This window comes from Heliangelus exortis, chromosome 1 (genome assembly GCF_036169615.1).
Source record: "Heliangelus exortis chromosome 1, bHelExo1.hap1, whole genome shotgun sequence".
NCBI lineage: Eukaryota > Metazoa > Chordata > Aves > Apodiformes > Trochilidae > Heliangelus > Heliangelus exortis.
In genome coordinates, this window is record NC_092422.1 from 179,138,804 (window position 1) to 179,157,369 (window position 18,566).

Consider the following 18,566-nt stretch of genomic DNA (forward strand, 5'->3'; position numbering starts at 1 on the left):
GAGATGACAGTTGTGGCCTTTTCCTCTCAGCAATGCAACTGGGACCGCGGCTTCCTGAAGCAAAAAATTTAACAACTTAGAAGCCTAAGAGTACCCTCTGCTGGCTTAACACGAAAGTTGTGAAAATCTGCAGTACAATCAACTGAAGCAGCATTGCAGATCCATTCCTTTCCTAGCATAGCACAGCTGTGCATCTCTGCGTGGGGCAAACAGCTGTGCAAGAACATTTATCATCTACAAAAGAGAGTGCCTGAAGCAACATCACACAACACCTGCCAGAAAGCTCTCTCTCCCAAACAACAGGAATTTCAGAGCTGTCACTTCATTAGGATGCTTGTCTTGTCAAATCGGCTGTCAAACTCAATCTGTGGTGAAGAGCAGGAACATAAAAAATAAAACTTATTCTGGGTACTCTGTTTGCCTTGAACATGAACAGTGTGCAATGAATTGATAACAGAATTATGTCCTAAAAGACAAACAGCTTGCACCCTAATGACTCATCTTTCTCCCTTGCAAGCTCAAGGGAAGAGTTTATCCACCTTCTCCAGCTCACACTGCAATCAAATTTCTCGTTGTAAAATTGACATCAGGTAGGAAGAATTTATTTTAATCACTGTATATATTATAAGGTGTAATGAAAAAGATACAAAGGTATGCAGTGCCTCAATACCTTCATAGTGTCTATCTATACTAGGGCATGTAGGTCTATAAATACCTACCTATTACAATATTTCTTTATGAACAAAACTATATAGATAAGTAGATTTAAAATTGCAGTTGATGTACAATTCTTTATTTCCTAACCTGGTTACTAAAGAGAAGCTGCTGCTTCATTCCAGGCTCCTGGACTAAATTAATAAAGAGCTCCAGGACATTGCCATTGATGCTGGGTACCATGCCACCCCTTACTAGTAGCTGCTTTATACACCTGATGTCTTCTCACATTCCCTCTTCTCTACTCCCAGTGATGTGGGATCTTTCTGACAACACTGAGCAGCCACAGCTAACCTTGATGTTGATAAATAAGTGAAACAACTTTTTAAAGTATGTTATACAGTCACTGAGAGGATGCATCTGTACAGCAAAAACTCTGAGCTTACAGAGAGCAAATTCATCTTACTGCTGAGATATGACTCTTGGGAGTTACGCCATTTCCTTTACATAACTGCATTTCATATGAAGATACCAGTTGTGCTTTTCTGGCCTTTTTTGCTTCAGTGCTTGAGTATGTGACAGTGCCTACCCCAAGAACCAAAAAATTTCAAAGTGAACTAAAAACTATTATTTATGGCAAATGTCAAAGATGAGTCTTAGGTCCCTGAATCTGTTCCTCTTTCACCGTTTGCAAGGCAAAGATGTAATACAGGACCATCTTTTGTGTCTGTTCTTTACCTCAAACAAATGAGGCCATGATAACAGCTGCAGGTGGGAGAGTTCTTCTTGTGCTAGCCATTAGTAAGAATTACTATCAAATAAGCACCTGACAATGCATTCTGATATATAAAATAGTAAGAAATGATGGAAAAGACATTACCTCAGCAATTCTGTAATTAGATACTGCATTTCCAAATGGCACAGAGAGAAAAATTCCACACTGGCAAGGGAAAAAAAAGATGGTCCACAGGGTCTCTCCTGTTAGAGTACTAAATAATTTATTCACACATCCATTTTTTGAGCAGCTGTTTTTATCCTGGAAAAAAACCCACATCAAATGTAGGCCACTTTATTTTTTGGTTTTAAAATGCATGTTCCTCCTTCCTCCTCCTCCTTTATTTAAAAGAAAGCAAAACTTTTTTTTTTTCCAACTTAGAAACATTAAAAAAATGAAATATTTTTTTAAAATTAGAAATAGCCTCTTAATAGCTCTTGCTGACTGCTTAGAGCAGTGATGCTGCCCCAGCCAAACTCTGAAGGCACATTCTACCCTCAGCCACCCCTCAAACCTCTCCCATCCAGCACATGAATGATTCTGACTTTTCATTCCTTCTACAAAACTTAAGTGTAATAATCAGGATCAACAAGTTGAGTTTACTGATAACAGATATTAATTTCCTTAAAAAAAAAAAAAAAAAAAAAAAAAAAATAGAGGTCTAATGTAAAAGAAATACAATTTCAGAGGTGCTTTCAAGTAAGAAAATCTAACACACTAGTGCAAGATTAAAATACTCCATTAGCATCCATTAAAATCTTATTCTAGGAGAAATCTGTGAAAAAAAAGTATCTTTGCAAACATATTTGAGCTCTATCCACACATCACATTTGGATTAACATTGGAACATGTTAGACATGTTCCAGAAAGTTAGACATGGTGTGAAGTTGCTGAAAAAGATGAGAAAAATTTCATTTTGATCCAAGGAAGTAAGGAAAAGCACAGGCAGTTGCTTTGAATAATCTCAGAAATTTTCTTTCAGAACAGATAAAATATAATCTTGGAAAATAAGCCACAGAAGACTGACAGACCAGGACGTCAGCCAGGGCCATTATGAAAAGTTGTCCTTCATATTACTGCTATATATAGTCCAAAAGCTTTTTTTTTTTCCCTGCCCATGTATTCTTTTTGATTGATCACCTGTTAAAGCAAGCTTTCATTATTTGTATGTTTAACCTTGTGCTGTATCAAGAATGGTCTGACAGCAACTTGAAGGGCAGGGTGAACCCTGTTTTTCAGGGAGAACTGATTTAACACATGCACATAGTGCTGTATACACTGAGAACTTAAGACTCAAAATGTGATTAAGTGATTTCCACAACACTTGATGCTTTTTCATCTTGCAAATGTCAGTTCAAATGTCAACAGCACCTCATTGAAGAACACATCTCCTATATATAATAAGATGATGTATGATGAGTCCTTATCAGCTACAAAAAGTGGTGTGTTTATACAATATTTCCTATATATTTTTACAGTCACCAGAATCCTGATCTTGTCTAGAACCTATGGGCTTTGTAATCTCTCCTGAAAAAGAATATAGTGATTTGAACCTTCTCAGGGGATCTCTGACTTCTTGAATTCTTGAAACAAATTATTCTGCAAAACAGATTTATTTTACCTTACTTATGAATGGATGGTATTATATTCTGCAGAGAACTTGGTGTTTGTGATAGACACTGGGAATTCTCACCAAAGAACAAAGTCAGTATTACATTCCAATGCTCAGATGAAAACATTTCAGCACATACTTTGATTCCTAAGTTTAGGCACTGGAGGAGTATAGTGGCACACATCCTGCATAGTTGAGATTGATTTCCTGGCCCTGTTTAAAGCTTTAATTGAAACATACAGGTCTGCAGGCTTCCTTGTTCCTGGTAGGTGTTCCTGGGTCTTTTGTGGAGTCCAGCTATAAAATAGCAAGGAATCTTGTCCTTTAAAGTGTCTAGATGGTACTGAATAATATATTAGCCCTTGCAAAATGTGCTTAGTCTTAGGTGAAGAAATCCTGAAAAAATAGCAAGACAAACCAGCAAAAGGGTTGTAATTTTCAGTTTGATACCAGGCGGTTTGGGGTTTACAGAAAAACAAGTGTAAATCTAGAAACTGGAGGTTCACCTTGCTATTTATGACAAAAGTATCTCATCAGCACCCAAGGCACAAATCTTGTTTGCTGGATATCTCAGATCACTTCTGAAGCACTTACCAACATATTCACATAGTTTGATATGACATCTGCAATTCCAGGCAACCAAAAGTGCAAATTCTTGTACTACATAAGCAGATCTCCTTATAAGGAAATTTAAAAACTTAATGGGAACAGCTCACACCTTTGAGCACTAAACTATTAACTCATACAGTAGAAAACATTCATATCCTGGAGTGGTTAACAAAAAGCACTTCATCTCCACTGCCAGTTTCTGCTAATCACATTAAATCCTGCTCCTGGACCTTTCATTCTGATTATCATGGGAAAAATCAAAGAAAACTTGGTGTTTGATTCCCTCTCTATTCAAGGCAGTGTGTGGAGGGAAAAAAAATAAACCCAGTCAAAACAATTTTTAGTTCCAACCTTCCAGCCTCTGAAACAGAGCTGTAATTAGAGTTGGAAAATGAGGATGCAGAGTAAAACAAGAAGACTAATTATTTACATACTCAGTATTGAGAGGGCATGAGGCAGGAGCATACTGTTAAGTATTTACAAAGTATATAACTTGGGTCAATATTCTTTCAGAGAAAGCTAACTGTATTTGAGTTCACCTTTCTGGACCCCTATCAAATTCATCCATAATTTAATGAAGAGCAACAGTGCTCATAATGAGAGGGTAGGGAAGTGGGAGGATTGGGAAAAAGATATTAGTGATTCCTAATACTCAGACAGCACACCTGCAACTTTCCTATGGAACAACTGCTGAAATAAAGCAGGCAAAGCTGAACACATTACTCTCTAAAACTGAACAAACTTGGTTATCTCCGACTACTCTCATTACTTTTGCAGGGCAGGCTGGGAAGACCAAAGAAAGCCAAATTACTGGGAATTTTTGTTTCTTATTACTACATCCCAGATCTGAATTTAACTAGGACCAACTTAGCTAGGACTTTTTGTCCAGAGCTTGTGGGGGGAGCAAACAGAAACAAATACTTCCACAACCTCATTAAGTGTTACCACCAGAGTCCCAATGAGAATAATACTAAGTTTTTCTTCATATGAAGAAGCATTATTTCAGACTTGAAACATTAACAGAAGTTTATACTGGAGACAATTCTATTCAATACGATCTTATGGTAGCTTCCAACAGAACTGACATTTCATGTTACTATTAAAAAGGATCATTTGGACCATCATCTGGAACATCTGGGAGTTAAGTGCCAACAATGAAGCAATAAAGACAAGGCATACTCCTTGAGGCCTAATGTTACTGAAACTGGCTACATCTATACTAAAAAACCCTAAAGATCTTTGAGTTGTATTCTCTGTGCTCCTCAAACTGCCTCCTATTTCCTCTTTCTAATTTATCACTTATTAAATATAACATCTACCCTACAACTTGAAAGATCCGTGGCATACACGCCCAACTCTGGCAATTACAGGTGAGAAAGCACTAAAGTCTTCTAACTGGCAAGTTCAGAAGCACCTAGATATAAGAGGTGAAAGAAAATAAAGAAAACTTACAAATACTTTAATACCACTGGGTATTTAAACTTCACTGCACAAAATCAGTTTAGACAGCTTTTAACATAAGAATCCAAAAGAATCCTTTTTTTGTTCAATATTCATATAAATAGCTATTGCACATAGAAGTCCTATATACACTCTTAACAAATTAAACTTTAACTTAATCTGAACAAGTTTTCATAATTACACAGAGGACGCATGGCCTTCACTGCTCAACAGGTCAATCCTATTCCTACCCTTTTTACTGACCACTTACCTCAGGGTTCTGGTTATAACTTCTTTATAGCCTTTACAGCCTATAAGTTCTTTATGCTCTTTTCAACTGTATTCTGTAATACCCCTTTATGCCCCCTATATTCACCACCACAATGTATTCCAAACTTTACACACTTCCATCACAGCTTTAAATACTGAAATACTGTACCTGGATGGACCTTAGCTTATTTATGTTTGTATGGTCCTGCAGAATACATCAACTTCAGCTCTAATACTTTCCTTTAAGCTTAGCAATAACACCTATGAAGCTGTGTCTATGCTATGCTTGTTAGCTTTTCCTCTGAAACACTACAAGAAACAAACTGACTGCAGTATGCTTGCTCAGAAAAAGACAATAAGCTACTACATGCAGCAGTAGAAAGTAGAGAAAATCAAGTATTTGTCAGTTCTAGAGAGTACTCATGTAATAACTGTGAGCCATGGAGTGGAGGTGTTAGCTAACCTTACTTTTCATCAGTGTATAAACTAGTTTACATACTTAAAGCAAGCACCAGGAATAAAGACTTGTCTGCCTGCCTTCAAGAAGTTGTTTGACATAATTCTCCCTTTAGAGGAAAAGGGCAGGGGGAAACTGTTGGGTTTTTCTGCCTCCCTCACTCCACTTACGTTCCAGCACAACTGAGTGACGGAATTCAGTGCTGAATTGGAATAGAGTGCTTACAAGGTCCTGGGTCTCTGTGGGGTTTTCTTGTTTGTTTGCTTTTGGTTTGTTCTGGGGCTTTTTTCCCCTCTATTTTCACTGCCTAAATAAAAATAGACATGACAACACAGCAAAGTATTGACACCTTAAAAATTTTAAGGCACATTCCAACAAAATAAACTTTTATTGAATGCATTATTAGGCATTCTGTTTTGTTTAAGGGAACAATGCTTCCCCCCCAAAGAGATTCCCTTTGACAGTTTCTAAAAGCTGTATTTCAGTTACAGAAATATTTCTCCTACCAAGAAACAACAAACTTCACTCTAAATTTTTCTTAAATTATGAAGTGCATCTAGGTCCTTCCAAATGACAATTGTCTTCAGTAGGCACTGGAATGGGAAACCTTCAAATTGTTTACAATTGCTGGGTACAATATTATGTTAATTCAAATTTTATACTAATTCATTTAGATTGTTGTTCTCAAAGAATTATATAAAAAGTGGCCTTTAAGAATAAAGAAATGCAGCTTAAAGAGCAGTTTATCACCATTTAAAAAAATCTTAATGGAAACCTGCATATTTAATACCATTTCCACAGTATGTCAGATAGCAGAGGCTTAGTCCAATAATTTAAAACTTTATATAGGAATGTCTTTTGGCTTTGAATGAAGATCATAAGTCATCATGCCCAGGAGGTGAAGGCTCATTTTTTTCACTCTCTACTTCCTCTCCTGTGAAATTAAGTTTCATAATTAGAACACAAATATATTATTTTTAATGCCATATAATTTCTTACACTAGGAATTTTTTAAAAGAAACCCAAATCAACATATTTCTCAAGACCAGAGAAGCAATGAAGCCATATAAAGGAACTACTTGCACCATCCTCCTTGTCTAAGCTTACATTTATTTTTTTGACTAGATGCAAACAGAAGATTTCAGACAATATAGTATGATATTGTTAGTGGAAGAAAAAAACAAAACAACTAGTTCTGTTCTAATCTTTAGGTTTCAGATATTCACAGTGAACTTTCTCCTTTCCACTATACCTGTCAGAATAAATTCTGACACTGAAAACAAAAACAAGTATTACTCAGAATTATTTTCTATAGTACAAACTGCTCGGTTCAGGTTTTAAAGCAGCTTTTGAAGAAGTAGAGCAGTTTTATTATGCTAGTAAAAGCATTAATCTAAGAAAAATGCCAGGCCAACTTGTCATTTTGCTTTTATTTTCATAAAATGTCAGGCAACATCAAAAAAACCCCACAGGAACTGCTCTGCAGAGAAAAAGCCTGCAATTTATTTTAAAGGACAAGATGAAAAAGCAGTTTTGGGGGTGGGAATGGGACAAACAATCCCAAACATTCCAAGAAGTAGAAAGAAAATAACAGTATGAAATTGAGTATCTCTCATCTATTCTCATACAATAGTTACAAAAAATAATCCCATCTTTCACTTTGTAATTGTAAAAAAGCCCAGATGAAGTAATGAAACACTAATGAATGTAATTCTGTCCATAATGTGTCATACATCCTGGAGCAAATTACACTTAAACTGTATCTTCAGTCAAGAAATTTTAGACAGTTTAAACAGTTCCCTACTGCTAAAAGATGGATGTTTTCTCCATTGTCACCCTCACACCAGCTCTGGTGCCTTTGCGATGACAAAATAAACAAATTCAGCTTGCTCATCCAGCAAGAAGTTTTCTGCTTAATTTTCTGAGATTTCAATGTGCTGAAGAGGCTCACATGTGATCAGATAAACAATTATAAGTAATAATAAGGGGAAAAAAGCAGGGAGGAAGAAGACCTTTTTAAGACAGCAGTAATTTGCTAGTTCATTTTATATAATGAAGTGAAATGCTTAAGTGACTAAACACAACCCTGAATTAAGAAAAATCCACCATCTTTAAGCAAGACAACATGCATGCCAGAATGTGGCCAACACAACCAACTACTTGGTACAGACCACAGCTGTAGAAAGATGAAAAATTACACAGAAGAGTTTACAAGTGGCTAGACCCTTACACAGGAATACACTTCAAAGTTGTTGATGTAGCATATTTAAAAAAAAAAAAGTCATTGAAAAGCCACTTGCCTGTTTTTACAGTTTGAATGCATGTGCCATCCTTATCTTCAAAACCTTCTGAACATACACATTTGTAACTACCTGAAGTATTAAGACAGTCTTGATTCTCTTTCATGCAGACCTTTTCAGGAAGGTTACATTCATCTATATCTACAGATAGAATAGGGAGAGAAAGAATCCACTGCTGTTATTTTGATATAAAACTTACTTGTGCTCAGTCATATTAAAAAAAAATCTATTCAAATATAAAAAGCATTGAAAGGCAGAATGCTGCTGGAACAGATTTAACTTGTTAAAATGTGTTACTGTTCACAATTTAGACTGTTTCAAATGTATTGAGATGGTACTGATATTTTTATGTTTTGCATGCCCTTGTGTGGGGAAATGAATTAGTTACTAGTCTTAATCTACCAAAGACTTCCCACAGCTGTTTTCTACTGATGCCACCGAAGTACAACTAAAAGGAAGGGAGCCTCTAAATACATCATCATTGTTAACATCTACTTAAGATCGTGTATATCTTCTGCTCTTTCCCACAAAGAAACTCTAATGTCACTCTTTATACTACAATTTCATGTTATTGTACACTATGATTTAATATTATTTGAACGTGGACATTAATGGATTAACAAAAATACAACAGAACCCACACTGTTCCTGCCTTTCTGCTAAAAAATTAATTCAGATAAAGACTTCTAATGAAGTGGTAAGAAACCAGCAAGAGACTCAAGTATGTTTCCTGAACACTACAAAATACTGTGTTTCTTTTATATGAGTGCTACACCTTTAAGCCTTGCCATGCATACAGTACTATAAATAATATAATTTTGCCTTTGTTGCTATTACTAGAACAACAGGGTTCATTTTTGATAGGTCTGAAAACTAAGCAGATAAATGCAAATGTACTTAATAGCTCCTCAGCGTGGCTAACAAAGAGTGGGCTAACTGGTGTTCCACCATGTACTGCTGAATACACCAACCTGTACACTTTTCATCCTCCTTGATGTATCCAGATGCACAAGTCTTACAGTTGTCAGAACCTTCCCCTGTGCAACCTATGCAGCTGGCATCACATGCTAAAGATAAAACATTTTAACAAAAATCCATCAGAGGTTCAAAGTACCACTCTTAAAGTCAGTTATTTTATTCATGTAAGAAATCACAGATGGGTTTGGGTTGGAAGGGACCCTAAAAACCACCTAGTTCAAACCCCTCACCATGGGCACGGATGCCTCCCATTAGACCAGGTTGCTCAAAGCCCCACCCAACCTGGCCTTGAATGCTTCCAGGGATGGGGCAGCCACAACTTCCCTGGGCAACCTGTTCCAGTGTCTCACCACCCACATAGTAAAGAATTTCTTCTTAATGTTTAACCTACATCTACCCTCTTCCAAATTAAAACCATAACCCATCATCCTGTTACTACATGCCCTTCTAAAAAGTTCCTCTCCAGCTTTCCTGTAGGCCCCTTTCAGGTACCAGAAGGTATTCCTGAAGCTTTCTTGTCTCCTGGCTGAACAGCCCCAGTTTTCTCAGCCTATCTTCACAAGGGAAGCGCATTTAGAAAAAAACCCATACATTTAAAAAACAAAATAAAACAAAACCTTTGCACGAGAAAGATCCATCTGTGTTCAAACAATACTGGTGATCTTTGCAAGGAGAACCAGCACATTCATCTAAATCTGAAAGATTAGAATTGACAAGTTACCTAAAGTAGTAATAATTTTTAAATAGCCAGATTAATACTTGAATGCTGTGCTCTGAGATCTTGTAAGAACTGGCCCAAAGAAGCTATAAATTTAAAATGACTGCATTGAGAGTAATTGTAACAATGAGTTCAGGATCAGATTCACATGTTACATCTAATATGGTAACATATGCTGGTTTGCTCATCTTAAACTTCATTAGCAAAACAAAAACTGATTGTCATATGTTTTGTAATGACAGTAACAAACATACCAGAAATTCAAGAGCTCAAATCAAATAAAACTTCCAGAATACCTGCCATTGTTGACATTTTCAAGTCAATGTTTTGCATACATTCATGCTTTTTATGCAAATAGGGTAACAAATTGGCAGACAGATTACTGGTCTGGAACACTATTGATTTCTCTTTTCCTACATTATTACCACATTATGGAACTTTTCAAAATATTAACAAAATTCTACAAATGCACACACATAGACAACTTAAGTTTTTCTGCACAAAGCAAATTTGAGAAAACCAAGTTAGGGTTAGGAGCAGTCAATGTAGAAACCAGCCCTACCTGGAAAGTTAAAACATGATACTCTTGTGATTTCAAGAGAAGAGCACAACAGCAGTCACAACTACAAATTCAGACTGAGAAAGTCCCCTTGCTGTCTCGTTCATCCAGTTACTGCAAACATCATTCCTACTGATTACCCAATTAACTTACACTTATCAGTTGCAATGATTATTTGGAAAAAACCCAGCCATACAGCAGGCAATACAGGAGGATCATAAAAATACCCTTGGAGCATTCAACAATCACCTAGAAAGGTATCACAGGAGCTGTAATTCAAGTCCAAGCTCCCATTAGCACTTCTAAAAAGAAGTGGTGTTCACATAATTTATATGACACTATTTCCAGACATTATATTAAAAGGTCTTAAACTGGTCAAATTCAACAGGTAAACAGATTGTGTTACTCTCTCCCAAGCACATTCCAGCACTGGGAGAATTTTTACTATTTAAGGAAGAGAACTAGGAACAGAAATCGAAACTGAGAGAACGCTTCCATAAAATGCAATAAAACTCAATATGATGTCAAATAATCTCACTAGCCAATGATGCTACAAAACCTGTTTGAAGTCTCTGAAGCCTTACTCACCCACACAAGCTGCATCTTCATTTTTAACCCAGCCTTCTTTACAGTCTTGGCAGTCCTTGTTACTTGAACCAGTACAAGTTTTACAGGCAGCGTGGCAGGCTAAGATGAGAGAAAACTACAATTTGAGCTTTGGCAAGAGATTCCAAGGCAAGTCTGGAATTTGCAAATAAATTCCACAAATTTATCTGCACAATAAATTTGCAAATAAAACCCTATTTAGGATTCACAGGAGCTATCATATGTAAGTAGCTTGACCTTCCCATTCACAAAATTAAGTCTTGACTTTATGGAGATACCATTTACAAAAAAAAACGCAGCTCTATCCTTAAAAAAACAACAAAACAGCCCAACAAAGCCAAACCTGGCTATTAGTCACCTGCACCACTTAAAAACAGTGTCCTGAAATACCAGTGATTATAAGCAGCATGTCCAGTTTCCAAAGTATTTGGGAAAATGAGAAGGTAAATTAATAATCCTATTAAACCCCATGGTCAGGATTTAGTCACTGAAGAATCTCATTCAAGATGTAAAACCAGACAAAAATCCAGCCAAATGAAAAACCTGTGACCTAACTTTATTTCAAAATTAAGCTTAGACATAATTGACTAGAATCTATGATCTGTGTATCCTAAAGTACAGATCAGCTGTTTTCATGTCCACTTATTTCAGTGAAGTTCATTTGAGACATGAGAAAACCCAGCTTTCAAAGTAGTCCCCTATGCAGCAATTTCAGCTCTGGATTTTGACACAGTACCTGGGGAGGGGAGTGGCAAAGCCTGGCTCCCTCCTGACAGATTAATTCTGCTTCTTAAATTAAACCATAAAATAAAACTATTTTTTAAAAAAATATAAAATCAAAGGCAGACTGAAAGGATAAGTTAGCAAAACCTTAGTATTTCAAACTGACTGACATGTCATTTATGGTAAAGCTAAGTGACCAAACTATTTTTTGTTTTTACATTTGAAAGTTTGTCTCTAGTTTTGTTTACAAAAACTGAAGAAGGAAGACAAAGATCTAAGCATGTGTCAAAGGCTTTGTTACCTGTACAAACAGAATGAGTCTCATTTCTCAAGGTACTGAAGTAACCATCAGAACAGTCCAGACAAAAATCTCCTGTATATTCCTTGTTACAGCTACATGAACCATCTCCACCTCGGGTACCATCACCATCACAGTGGCCATTTCCATGGCAAGGTCTTTCTGATCCACCACGACAAGCTAAAAAGGATGAAAAATACTAAAAATCAGATGTCAAAGGAAGCAACTTCATATATGCAGCCACAAGCACCTCCCTGTTCATAGACAGCAAAATGACCAAAAAAAAAAAAAAAAAACCAAACAAAAAACCCACACTAAACCAGAATATTATTTCCATAATCTTGTTTCTCTTGGAAGCAACCAAAAGGCTTGCAACAAGCAATGATCAGTAATATATTCAATTGTAAGAGAAACTCAAAACCATCTCCAGAAAATTCAGTTATAAATTTAATTCTGGATGAAGACAATGGCTTATATATTTTCCTAGCTTCCTGGCTAAAGTTGGTATCTTTCTTTATTCTAGATTTCTGACAATGCTTATACTGCACTTAGAAAAACCTACTACTACTAACTATTTAGATAATGGAAATGGCACTTATTTTTTAACAATATAAGAGGCCAAAGCTGATCTCTAACAAGGTCCAAGGTTTCAGAAAGCTTTATAAACTGTTACACAAACTTCAGGGAGCAAATACCTCCTCTGTCATTTTTGCATCAAAGGCTTTCAGAAAGCTTTATAAACTGTTACACAAACTTCAGGGAGCAAATACCTCCTCTGTCATTTTTGCATCAAAGGCTTAGCTTCCAGCCAGTTGTCTCCCACTTATTTTTATTCAGTTTCTCCCACTGCCTTTTTAACTAATCCTCAGTTATGAACTTCTTCATTTAATCCCCAACAGTGTTTTGGGCAGTTTACTCTTGAAACTGGTCAAGGTCTGCTGTCTACACAGCTTCTGAAAGAACACCTAAACAACAGGCTTGATGTCATGGAGAACCTTTAAGCACGGGTCAGGTGTGGATGTGAGAGCATCAGATCAGAGAGATTCTGCACATGTAAGTACTATTCATGCCCAGAAGACAGAATAACCACAAAGCAGCTCCCTAACTATCAGACAGCAGGCAGGTACATACCACACAGCAGCTGGTGTCTCACACAAAATATCATACTTGTCCATGTTATGAAAGACTGAAACAAGCAGGTAAAAACAACATACCTGCTACTGCATTTTTCAAAATAAAAATTACCAAGACAATCTGGTCCATAAGTTCCAGCCGGACAGCAAACTTCTATTGTTTCTATGCAAAACCACTTAAACAAATCAGGATACTTCTTCTTTCTGCATATGAAAGACATTCATTTATCAATAAAAAGAACAATGATTCTTTAAAAGCCAACTTGCACAACTGAACCTGCACAAAGCAGTAGAGAATTCTATTGCTTATGACAAATTAGAAATCTTTTTTTCCTTTTTGGAAGATGATCTTATTTCAGGAACCAATATCTAGAAGTCCTCCAACTTGAGATTAATTTACCTTTTCAACTACAATACCATTAAAAGACTAAACTCAAGCTACATAGGTTTTATTTAGTTATATATAGTTTAATAATATTTATTTATTTATATTAGTAACTTCTTTCAAAGCTATTATGTTGACCATACTGACCCCAAGGCTCAGGTCATGAAAAATAAATTTACTGAGTATCACATGTAATGTACAACTTGTGAGAAAAGATGTAAGGTATTCATGGTCAAGGAATCCCTCTTTGAAAACTACCACAGAAACTGAGTGCATTTGGGTATCACAGGTTAGACCAGAGGGTAAAGTTAGTAAATTGCACTCAAAAAGTCTATTGAATACAAAAATTTTCAAAAAAACTAATGTATTGTATGAATGGCTTTATTTTAGCAAGTCTGCTTTGTCAAATTCTCTACTTTGAGATCCCTTTCTTTCTGTTCTGAAAATTTAGAGCCTGGCTTGCATAGTTCACCTTTCTGGAAGGCATGATCTGTGAGGTGCAGCTAAGGACTTTGGGTTTGTCTGGTCTGCAGAAGACTGAGGGGGTGACCTCATGGCTCTCTACAGCTTGCAGAGGAGGGAAGGGGGAGACAGAGGTGTGGATCTCTTCTCTCTGGTATCCAGTGATGGGATGCATGGGAATGCATCAAAGATGCACCAGGGAAGGTTTAGACTGGACACTAGAAGTATTTCTTTACTAAGAGGATGGTAAGACACTGGAACAGGTTTCCTAGAGTGGTGGTCAACACCCCAAGCCTGACAGTGTTTAAGAGGCATTTGAACAACACTCTTAACAACATGCTTTAACTTTTTGTCATCCCTGAACTGGTCAGACAGTTGGACCAGGTCGGTTTAGATCCATATCAACTGACACAGTCTATGCTATACTATTGTATTCCCTTCAATGGGCCTGTTAATGTATAGACAATCCTGTTTAGCTAGGCAAAAGGATAAAGCAATAAAGCAGTCATTAAGAGCAAAGTGGGATAACAAAATCCTTATCCAATTAAGAAGCATTATAATGGCAGTTCACCCTATTGGATTCTAGGTGAGTAGGAGTGCCAACAGTCTACAGTAGTAAAAAATACGCAGAAGTACCCTGATTTGGAATTAAAAACTAAAGATCTTGTGAGATTTAAATGCTACACTTTGCACCAATTAGATTTTATAATGGTATATGAAAAGCTTAGTTATAATAGAAATCACAGGCTAGCTTAGAAGGCAGACAGAAAAGTCAGCTGCTACATTACCATTCCTAGAATCAACTATTTTTTGCTTATCAGAAGAAAATAATGTTTCAGGGGGAAAATGTAAACAAACAAAAACTCTGCCAGAACCAGAGTCCCTTGTAATTTTATGACAAAGAAAACAGAAAATGTACTTATACAAAAAACTTATACAAAGATCTCAAAAAAAAAATTAATTCTTACAGTTTGAACCACCATTTCTCTATATGTTCTTCATGCTCTTCTACCATGTTGTTACATTCGAAGTTACTACTGTCACACAGATTCTCTGTGATCTCTACAAGACGAATTTCACTACAAGCAGAGAAGGAAAATTGTGAGATTAAATTAAACATGAGATGCCATTCAAGACATTATAAACTAGACTTCAACCTTGAATACTTTAACAGCTTATGGCTTGTTCTAAATTAATTCTAAAACAAAGAAAACATTAGAATAAAGAACTAAGGAATATTATACCAACCAAAAAATTAGAAGGATGAGCACAAGGATGCCTTTGGCTTGCTTGCATTTATTACATGTGCAGATTGCACCATGGTAGACTTTTACCTTCCCAGTAAGTTTTGAGTGCAGCATTGTTCTCCTAAGTTCAACTATAAATTTCTTTTATTGTTAATTTTTGATGCAACCCTACAGTAACTGAGGTTCAAAAATCCAACTAAGATTAAAACGTGAATTTGAAATTTGTAAGATTGATATCAGATCACTTTACTCAGTAAACCAAATGTATATACAAGAAAGTAATCTGCACCTCTTCTCATTTTCTCTTTGGCACTATGATGGTGACAACTCAAGGGAGGAGATACTGCTTTAATTCTCAAACAAGTATTGCTTCACTCCACACCTTTTATGACTATGGATTAACTAGTGACCATTTTTTAATATTATTATTTAACTTCTGTTGTTTTCAGAAACAAGAGAAATAAAGACATTAATAACTGGTTACAGTCTTTACCATAACCCTTATTTTACAATGTAATGTTATACTTTAATCAATAAGAATTTAAGGCTTGGACACATGAAACTTTAACTGCAGCATTCAATATTTAAGTTCCAGACAAACACTGGTACAATGAAATTACACACAGTGGACACGAAATTCAGATGAATGAGAAGTACTGAGACAGCTTACCTGGACTCATACTTTGCCAGTGTCTTTTCTTCCCATGCAGTGTTTCCACCACCGAAGTTCTTTTTAGCTGTATCTGCTAACCCCTACAAATGAAAAGTACCAAAACAATATAAGTTACACAGGGCTTGTTACTAACAAAAATTAAGGGCTATAGTAAAAGTTTATAAGAAAACTGTGAAAAGCACCATGCAGAAACTTCAGTAGAGGTCTGAAAATGCTGACCCAATTGCTAAATGAAAGAAACTGCTAATAACAACATTAAAAGTGATAAACTAAGTCACGTTATGCTATAACCTACAATTTCCATAACGCACAAACAAGCTCGTTACAGTCTTTATTTGCATCCAAAAAACCTAGATGTATAAAACTGCATACCATTCTTTAAGTTCTCAAAAACGTTCTTAGTGAGTTGAACGGGACCTCTTCTTTATAGTTTTGATAGTACTTAGCCCAGTCTTCACCACGTTGTAACCCAAGCCCAGGCATACAGCAGGATAATTCACTGATATGCACAACTTCCCCAATCCCGTCATCAAATAACATCTTACCAAAAATATCCACAGCTGGTGTTCTACCAAGCCTACAGCTGTGAATATACGTACAAAGACCATTAAGTATCAGTCACAAAACAAAGCAGCCCCGTGCTCCGTGTGTTGAATTTACCGTGGCACAACGAAGGGAGGGATTTGGGGCGGATGCGACTCCCAGTAGCACTCCTAAGGGAACCGAGCACGCTCTGCCAGCACCCCCAGTCCCTTCGCACTAAAGCACCAAAATACTTCTGACAGCAAAGCTTGAGGAGCTTTGTCACCTGCCGATCCAAGCGCTACACCTGTCACCGGAGGCGGGAGCAAGCTGCTGCCGTCTGTCAGCTCGTCAGACGCTGCCTGTTCGGCGCACCCAGCTAAGGCTTTCCCGGAGCTCGGTTGAGGGGCTTCAGGGGAGAACGCCGGGCAGCCGCACAGCCGCAGACCTCCTGGCGGACCGGCACCGCTCCGCACCCCCTGCCCGGCCCGGTGACCGGGGCTGCCCCTCAGAGCGGCCTGCGCTACCCGCGCCTCAGGCCGCCCGGCAGGGCCTGGTGTCCAGCCGCTCGCCGACGGAGCCCCACCTGTCGCCCCTCACACCTCAGCGAGGCCGCCCGCCCTCTCCCGGTCTACCCCCAGCCCGGCCGCCCACCTGGTTGAACCGATCCACGATGCCGCGGCAGGTGGAGCACGCCAGGCGCCGCCGCCCGCCCGCCCCGAAGGCGGGCGGCAGTAGCACCAGCAGGGCAGCGCAGAGAGTCACGGCCAGCGGCGCCCGGCCCTGCCGGGACGCGGGGCCGAGCCCCATAGCGAGGGGAGCCCCGGTGAGAAGGAGCGGGGGCGCCCCAACCGCCACACCGCGACCGCCTCAGCGTCGGCAGAGCGCTGGCCCCGCCCCGGCCTCCGTAGCGACCGGCCCGCGAGCTCCATTCCGATTTCCGCCTCAGCTCCACGCACGCTCCGGCAGCCGGCGCTCGTTGGCGCGTGCCGGGGAGCGGAGGGCCGCGGCCCAACCGGCGCCCGCCACGCTCCGGACCAATGGGAGCGCCCCGCGTGAGCAGAGAGGCGCGCGGCCCTCCCCCGCCGCCATGATGAGAGCGGGCAGGCACGCGCTCCGGAGCGGCCTCAGCCTCCGCCGCCATTTGTATTTGGCGGCCGCGTCGCAGCCCGCCCGCTGCCGGGCGCGCGCCCTGCCCGCACCTAACATGGCTGCCGGGGGGCGGTCACGTGGGCACGCGGCTGTCTCCCCCTCTCCCGCCCGCCGCCAGCCCCCTCCTGCCGGCGCCCTCTGCGGGGCGGCCACGTGGAAGCCCGGGCGGTGAGTGCGGGCCGGGCCGGGCCGAGCCGGGCCGAGCCGAGGGCGCTGCGCCCGTGGCGGCCGGCGGGCGGGGCGGGAGGTAACGGGGGTGTGTATAAGGGGAAGCGGGGAGGCCGGCAGCGGCCCGTTCGTTCGTCGCTGCTCGGCTGCGCCTGGACCGGAGGGCTTCCCCGGGAGCCCGCTTCCCCGCGGGGGCGCCGAGCTGCGGCTGCAGCCGCTCCGCATTGCCAGGTGGCCCCGCCGGCTCTCCGCCTCCCGGGCGCGGTGGCTGCGGCGTGGCGGGAGGGAGTGGGGCCGGGCCGGGCCAACGCCTCCGGAGGGGGCGCGCGAGCTGCCCGTCAGCCGGTGTCGGTCCGGCCCTTGCCGCGGGGGTGTGCGGCGGCCGGAGAAGCGGCGGGTGGTGCGGTCCCCTCATGGGGCACCGCGGGGAGCACTCAAGGACGCCCTGGGGGGAAGAAGCGTCTCCTCGACCCGAGTGCGCCGTGACGGGCGGGTCGCGGCGGCTGGGTGCTCGGCGGGCTCCGGGGTGATCGTTAGCGCTCTGCGGGGTGGCCGGCAGAGGGGGCCGGAGGAAGGAAGGCCTTGGGTCGGCGGGCTGCTCGGTGGCGTGGGGCGGCGGGGAGCTGAGGCGGGGGTGGTTGCAGTTGTTTGGGTCTGTTTCTTTGGTTTATTTTGTGGTTTTTAAGTCCTGAGCGTTCTATGCCTTTCCCACCCGGTCCGAAGAGTGACGTTTTCTACGTAGCTTCTTTGTGCCTTCCTTGCTGGTGATCCCCCAGACACCATTTCCTACCTCAAGTTTCTCTTCTTTTTTTTTGGTTGATTGGT

General features: G+C 40.2%; 1 protein-coding gene across 1 annotated transcript; it reads right to left on the bottom strand.

Moving 5' to 3' along the window:
- Positions 1 to 6,174: 6,174 nt before the first annotated feature.
- CRELD2 (cysteine rich with EGF like domains 2) lies at positions 6,175 to 17,368 on the bottom strand. The gene is made up of 10 exons (XM_071733815.1): positions 17,076 to 17,368; positions 15,897 to 15,979; positions 14,948 to 15,058; positions 13,245 to 13,336; positions 12,003 to 12,179; positions 10,961 to 11,059; positions 9,713 to 9,790; positions 9,089 to 9,184; positions 8,118 to 8,258; positions 6,175 to 6,751 (listed from the first exon to the last, which is right to left on the bottom strand). The coding sequence occupies exons 1-10, from the start codon at positions 17,229 to 17,231 to the stop codon at positions 6,693 to 6,695; spliced, it is 1,092 nt and encodes a 363-aa protein (XP_071589916.1). The 5' UTR covers positions 17,232 to 17,368; the 3' UTR covers positions 6,175 to 6,692.
- Positions 17,369 to 18,566: the final 1,198 nt, after the last annotated feature.